Raw genomic sequence first — 6687 nt, forward strand, 5'->3', positions numbered from 1 at the left:
TTGGCAAAGTGTGTGGGGTTATATCCTGCCTGTTTGGCCCTGTCCGGGGGTATCGTTTGATGGGGCCACAGTGTCTCCCGATCCCTCCTGTCTCAGCCTCCAGTATTTATGCTGCAGTAGTTTATGTGTCGGGGGCTAGGGTCAGTCTGTTATATCTGGAGTATTTCTCCTGTCTTATCCGGTGTCCTGTGTGAATTTAAGTATGCTCTCTCTAATTCTCTCTTTCTTTCTGAGGATCTGAGCCCTAGGACCATGCCTCAGGGTTACCTGGCCTGATGACTCCTTGCTGTCCCCAGTCCACCTGGTCGTGTTGCTGCTCCAGTTTCAACTGTTCTGCCTGCGGCTATGGAACCCTGACCTGTTCCATACTTGCTGTTTTCAACTCTCTAGAGACAGCAGGAGCGGTAGAGATACTCTGAATGATCGGCCATGAAAAGCCAACTGACATTTACTCCTGAGGTGCTGACCTGTTGCCCCCTCGACAACCACTGTGATTATTACTATTTGACCCTGCTGGTCAAACATTTGAACATCTTGGCCATGTTCTGTTATAATCTCCACCCGGCCACCCCTCATAGCCTGGTTCCTCTCTAGGTTTCTTCCTAGGTTCTGGCCTTTTCTAGGGAGTTTTTCCTAGCCACCGTGCTTCTACACCTGCATTGCTTGCTGTTTGGGGTTTTAGGCTCGGTTTCTGTACAGCACTTTGAGATATCAGCTGATGTAAGAAGGGCTTTATGAATACATTTGATTTGATTTCTGGGTCAAAACTAACTAGCTTACTGTGATTGTTTTCAATTAAAATTGTCATAAAGAAACAAAACTAGATCTAATCAAAGATACATTACTCAAGCAATAATTTGGCTAGGACTGTCTGGGAGTGGTCTGAGTTGGGAGGGGGAAACTGAAAACTAGTTGTTATTGGCAGAGGGGTTTGGAACTCTTTCTTATCGGTATATTAAACTAATTTACCGCCTGGTGATGACACCAGGCCGGCCAAAAAATCCATCCCACCAAAACAAGCAGAAATTGAAATCCTTCCTTTCAAACAGTTCTTACACTAAAAGGGCATTATCAGAATTTTCACAATATTATTCCAACCTCATAGTGCGGCAATATAGTGTATATAAAACACAGGAAAATCGGCACTGGCCCTTTAAAACAGAATTACCTGGATCCACTGCCAGATATGATATGTATCATCTGGGATTTACCAGCTAATGCAAACAATGACCACATACACATTTTGCAACAAAGGAGTCTCCATTTCCAATTATGTTATGGCTCAATTAACCACCCGATAAATATGTTTGTCTGGTGGAATCACAGATATTCTTACCTGATAATACAATAGTGCTCAGGACCGTGTGCTTAAAGAAATCTCACATGTCAAACTGGAATCTCCTGACTTCCCCCTTGCACATCGCGTAGGAGTTGTCTTGCAGGCTTTTTCTATAAGCGCTTCCTCCTTTTTAGTTTTTAATAACACACTGTCATGCAGGGAGACAGATCTGTTCGACCTGGACTGTGAGAAAATGTTACTCACTGTGGTGTTGTGTTTACCTGTAATTTTCGTCCCGTGGAGCGACTCATTACCGACGAGACGACAGCCGGGTCCAGTCAACAACCGACCGATTATTGGTGCGTAAAAAAAAAAGAATAGTTTTTTGTTGTTGGGTAAAACTATTATAAATATACAATATTGAAACAATTTACAAATAGTATACAAGGGTACAAACATTACAAACAGTCAGGGGAATACATACAATACATTATAAAGACCAGTACAAAGATTGAGTTTTGATTGCTTTGTTATGAGAAGAAGAAATTGTGTTAATATATTGCTAAATTGGTTTTCGACTCATAAATGTACATGTATGAATATGGAATTTTGCTAAAAATAACAATTAGGTTGTATAGAGCAATAACTTTGTTTTGAAGAGGAATTACGTCAATACATGCTAAATTGAAATTGTTATAGAATTGATATATTATTGAAAATGAATGGACTCTAAAGGCAGAAACTGAAGACAGTGAATTACTTTAGCTCATTATGTAGTCTACAGATACTCAATTCAAACTTCACTGGAACTATTTGAGAAGTCCTAATGGATGGATACTGTTATGGACTGTAGCTTATAATGTCTGTATGTCCCACAGGAATTTTAACTCAAGAAGTAGAAGATGATGTGATGAAGCCGTTTGGAAAGACCTACATCCCTGCTTCCTATGTAAAGTATATAGAGTCAGCGGGAAGTAGAGTGGTACCTATCAGGTAGGCCGATATAAAGTTTGATACTTCTCACTTTTGATAAGTATCCTTTTTCCTCTGTTTCGTGGTCAAACAAGATTTTCTTGTTTGACCATGAAGATTTTCTATATTTTTGCATATTCTTGATAGTGAATGTTATCAGATCGTCAACCAAAACGCAGCTGGGTCATAAAGCAAGACAATGATCCAAAACACACAATTAATTCTAGATGAAAATGGCTAAAAAGGCAACACATTTGATGTTTTGGTCCAGACCTTATCTCAATTGAGATGTTGTGGCAGGACTTCAAATGAACAGTTCATGCTTGAAAACCCACAAATGTAGCTGAGTTAAAGCAGTTCTGCATGGAAGAGAGGGCCAACATTGCTCCACAGCGACGTGAGAGACTGATCAACAACTATTACAGGATTGATGGGCCTCCCGGGTGGTGCAGTGGTCTAAGGCACTGCATTGCAGTTGTGCTAGCTGTGCCATCAGAGATTCTGGGTACGAGCCCAGGCTCTGTCGCAGCCGTCCGCGACCGGGAGGCCCATGGGGCAGCGCACAATTGGCCCAGCGTCGTCCGGGTTAGGGAGGGTTTGACCGGCAGGGAGGGTTTGTCTCATCGCGCACGGGCCGGGAGCTGACCAGGTCGCCAGGTGTACGGGTTGGATGTGCATTGTGTCAAGAAGCAGTGCGGCTTGGTTGGGTTGTGTTTCGGAGGGCGCATGGCTCTCCCGAGTCCGTACATGAGTTGCAGCGAATTGGTTGGGGAGAAAAAAGGGGGTAAAAAAATACAGGAGTCAATTCAGCTAAAGGTGACAAGGGGACAATTACTTTTTCACACAGGGGGCAACACAGGGGGCAACTTTGTTTATTAAATAAAGTAAATGTGTAATTGTTGTGTTATTTGTTAAGTCAGGTTCCCTTGAGCTAATATTAGGCGTTGGTTGACGATCTGATGACAATCACTATCAAAAATATTCAAAAGTAGAGAAAATTTGAGAGGGGGCACATCCTGTAAATAACTGATCAAACATAGCAGCCTATAACTGTGCATGGCTGGTCATCCAAAATGTATTTCTCAAACCTTTAAAACCTTTACCCCTTTTAATCAGTGCCTGTTCCTCTCCTACAGGTTGACTCAGAGTACTGCCGCGTATGAGAACATTTTCAAGTCGATTAATGGGTAGGCTATTGTATTATCATTTCTTTCCTATATAGGAATTGTGTGTATTTTATTGTTTTTACGTGATTGCAAACCAATGTAAAATGATTGATTGATTTATTGATTGATCAATCTCACAGGCTGCTGCTCATCGGAGGTTCGTCAGATCTCGAGACGTCAGACTTTGCAAAGGTGGCAGGGATCTTCTTCAGGCTTGCACTCAAGGTCAGTGGTGCTGCTGAACAAAGCTGGCTACTGTCTGTCTATCTAATGCTCTGTAGGCCTCTTTTTACATCCGTCCATTTGATTGTATGTATGTTTACCATCAGTAAACATCTCACATTATCCCAAAACTGTCTAATAGCCTGATGTGTTCCCTTGTTTCAGGCCAATGATGCTGGAGACTCCTTCCCTATCTGGGGCACATGTCTGGGGATGCAACTGCTGACTTGTCTGGTGGCTGGAGAGAACCTGCTGACCAAAACCACAGCTGAGAACATGGCCCTTCCCCTGAACCTCACCAAAGGTATGGCCCAATCCTTTCACACCTCTGTAGGGGAGTCAAGTGCTAAGAATAAGGTCGATGATACGGTTTGGGACTGGGTCTGAAGCATAGACCGTATGGTCTGAAGACTTCCTTATGCTGCACATGCTAAAATTGACCACTGGAGGGCAGAGAATACTTCTGATCAAGACAGAAGAAGAGTGGTCTTATGTCAGAATTTCAATGAAGCTCATGAGGGAAACTACATCCTGACAACTCCCACACTTATTGCAAAACAGTTTCTATCTTTATGTAGTGCATTTATGCTTCCTCTTGACTGATGCATTTTGCTCCCTATGGTGGTAACCTAAAGAACTACATTGGAATGTCTTTCTTCTCTCCCTGCAGAGGCCCATTCCAGTCAAATGTTCCAGGGGTTCCCCAGTGATGTCATGAAGGCATTATCCCAGGAAGCTTTGACAGGGAATTTTCACCAATATGGAGTGACCATGAAGGTGCAATCAGATTTCAAATGAGTATTGGTTAGTGTACAGCTCTATTGAACACAATATGACTCTGTACTGGTGTTGACTATCAACTCCTTTGCTTACAGACATTCAAGGAAAATGAGAAGTTACAAAGTTTCTTCTCCATCTTGTCCACAAACACAGCTGAGAATGGTGCCATCTTTGTCTCAACCATGGAAGGTATAATCAACTACAAGTAGAATTACCGTTTTAAACGTGTCATCCATTCAGTGAACAAAATGGGCCTGTAACAGATCACAGTGATTTACATCGTTTTTTGCATAAAGCAGTTTGGGTGGGCTGCATAATCTGTATGAGCTATGCTGTACAAATGAATGGTTGTTATCATTATAGTAATTGTATAGTGTAATAATACTATTGGTCTGATTGCTCACCACCAGGAAGGACGTCTTAGGAAATAGGGTGTAGTCTGCTCGCTGTCATAAGGTAACGTGAGATCCTGTGTTGAGTTTGGAACTGTCTTCCCCCCCAGGGAGGACCTACCCCTTCTATGGGGTCCAGTGGCATCCTGAGGTGAACCGTTTCCAGTGGGACCCCAAACTCAACTTCCCCCACTCCTCAGACGCTGTACGCGTTGCCTCCCTACTGGCTGAGTTCTTTGTCAATGAAGGTGGGTAATCAGATCACACCTATTGAAGTTTAATCGTTGTGTTCTTTACAGTCGGACAGATACAGTATATTGTATTGTACATGTTATTTTATGACAGTGAAGTGTTAACTAGTGAGGTTTCGCAAATCGCGAAATTTGGCCTTTTGGATGCACAATAAAGTTCTATTCTATGTTAAAAGGGAGGAGAAGTTTGCATCACTTCGACCAGCCTGAGGAAGAGGCCGAGTCACTCATATACAACTACACACCAACCTACGCTGGCAACTTCACTGGATACGAGCAGATCTACTTCTTCTGAGATGTTGAAGTTCTGCCCTCACAACTCTATAATTCATCCCTGATGTTATTATGGGATGTTATGAGAAGTTTACCATGGGCACTAATTGTTAGCTGTGACATGTGACATGTTCTGAAACTTCATATACAGACTTTTAGAAATGTCGAGTGATCATTGCAGTTAAAATGTTTTATTATATGTATAATTGAACCACATGAAATTATGATTTTCCTGTAGGCTAAATAAACCCCTTTAGGCCTAGTCACTGTATGGTGGTTTAGTAGCTGGCCTACTTTGGCATGAGATTGATGTTGGGCGTAAATTCTTATTGTTGAAATGAATTCAACCTTCTGGCCCAATCTACACTGAACAAAATATAAACGCAACATGTAAAGTGTTGGGCCCATATTTCATGAGCTGAAATAAAATATCCCAGAAATGTCCCTTTGACAATTTTCCTTTGCATTTCTCCTTTGCCAAGATAATCCATCCACCTGACAGGTGTGGCATATCAAGAAGCTGATTAGACAGCATGATCATTACACAGATGCACCTTGTACTGGGGACAATAAAAGGCCACTCAAAATGTGCTGTTTTGTCACACAACACAATACCACAGATGTCTCAAGTTTTGATGGAGCGTGCAATTAGCATGCTGACTGCAGGAATGTCCACCAGAGCTGTTGCCAAAGAATTGAATGTTCATTTCTCTACCATAAGCCACTCAAGTCTTTTGAGAGAATTTGGCAGTATGTGCGGTTATGAGGGGGCGAGCGGTTTGCTGATGTCAACTTTGTGAACAGAGTGCCCCATTGTGGGGTTATGGTATGGGCAGGTATAAGCTACAGACAACGAACACAGTTGCATTTTATCAATGGTCATTTGAATGCACAGAAATACCGTGACAAGATCCTGAGGCACATTTTTTAAGGTATCTGTGACCAACAGATGCATATCTGTTTTCCCAGTCATGTGAAATTCATAGATTAGGGCCTAATGAATTTATTTCAATTGCCTGATTTCCTTATATGAACTGTAACTAAAGTAACATCCTTGAAATTGTTGCAGGCTGCGTTTATATTTTTGTTCAGTTTAATAACATCGTATGCGAGCCTACGACCCATCCATCCAGTCTTAGATCTCTCTTCATGTAGTGTATGTATCTAGTCGTGATGTGTGTTTTGTCCTATATTTTTTATCCTCGCCCCCAGCCCCCGTCCCATTTTGCCTTTTTGTAGGCTGACATTGTAAATAAGAATTTGTTCTTAACTGACTTGCCTAGTTAAATCAAACAAATAAAAAATCCACCCGCGCCGTCACAACACAACGAGGTCACCAACGGGTCGTCATT

At 42.0% G+C, this 6687-nt stretch overlaps 1 protein-coding gene across 1 annotated transcript; it reads left to right on the forward strand.

Moving 5' to 3' along the window:
* The first annotated feature begins 1500 nt into the window (after positions 1 to 1500).
* LOC120062797 (gamma-glutamyl hydrolase) lies at positions 1501 to 5758 on the forward strand. Its single transcript, XM_039012868.1, has 9 exons — positions 1501 to 1638; positions 2158 to 2272; positions 3388 to 3438; positions 3558 to 3642; positions 3805 to 3943; positions 4310 to 4416; positions 4515 to 4608; positions 4922 to 5059; positions 5239 to 5758. The coding sequence occupies exons 1-9, from the start codon at positions 1533 to 1535 to the stop codon at positions 5355 to 5357; spliced, it is 954 nt and encodes a 317-aa protein (XP_038868796.1). The 5' UTR covers positions 1501 to 1532; the 3' UTR covers positions 5358 to 5758.
* The last annotated feature ends 929 nt before the right edge of the window (positions 5759 to 6687 follow it).

Source organism: Salvelinus namaycush, chromosome 18, assembly GCF_016432855.1.
Source record: "Salvelinus namaycush isolate Seneca chromosome 18, SaNama_1.0, whole genome shotgun sequence".
Classification (NCBI taxonomy): domain Eukaryota; kingdom Metazoa; phylum Chordata; class Actinopteri; order Salmoniformes; family Salmonidae; genus Salvelinus; species Salvelinus namaycush.

Coding starts and splice junctions, on each gene's coding strand:
- LOC120062797 (XM_039012868.1), top strand. CDS start 1,533: ATGTTACTCACTGTGGTGTTGTGTTTACCTGTAATTTTCGTCCCGTGG. Junction 2,273..3,387: donor AGTAGAGTGGTACCTATCAG/GTAGGCCGATAT, acceptor CCTCTCCTACAG/GTTGACTCAGAGTACTGCCG. Junction 4,417..4,514: donor AATATGGAGTGACCATGAAG/GTGCAATCAGAT, acceptor CTTTGCTTACAG/ACATTCAAGGAAAATGAGAA.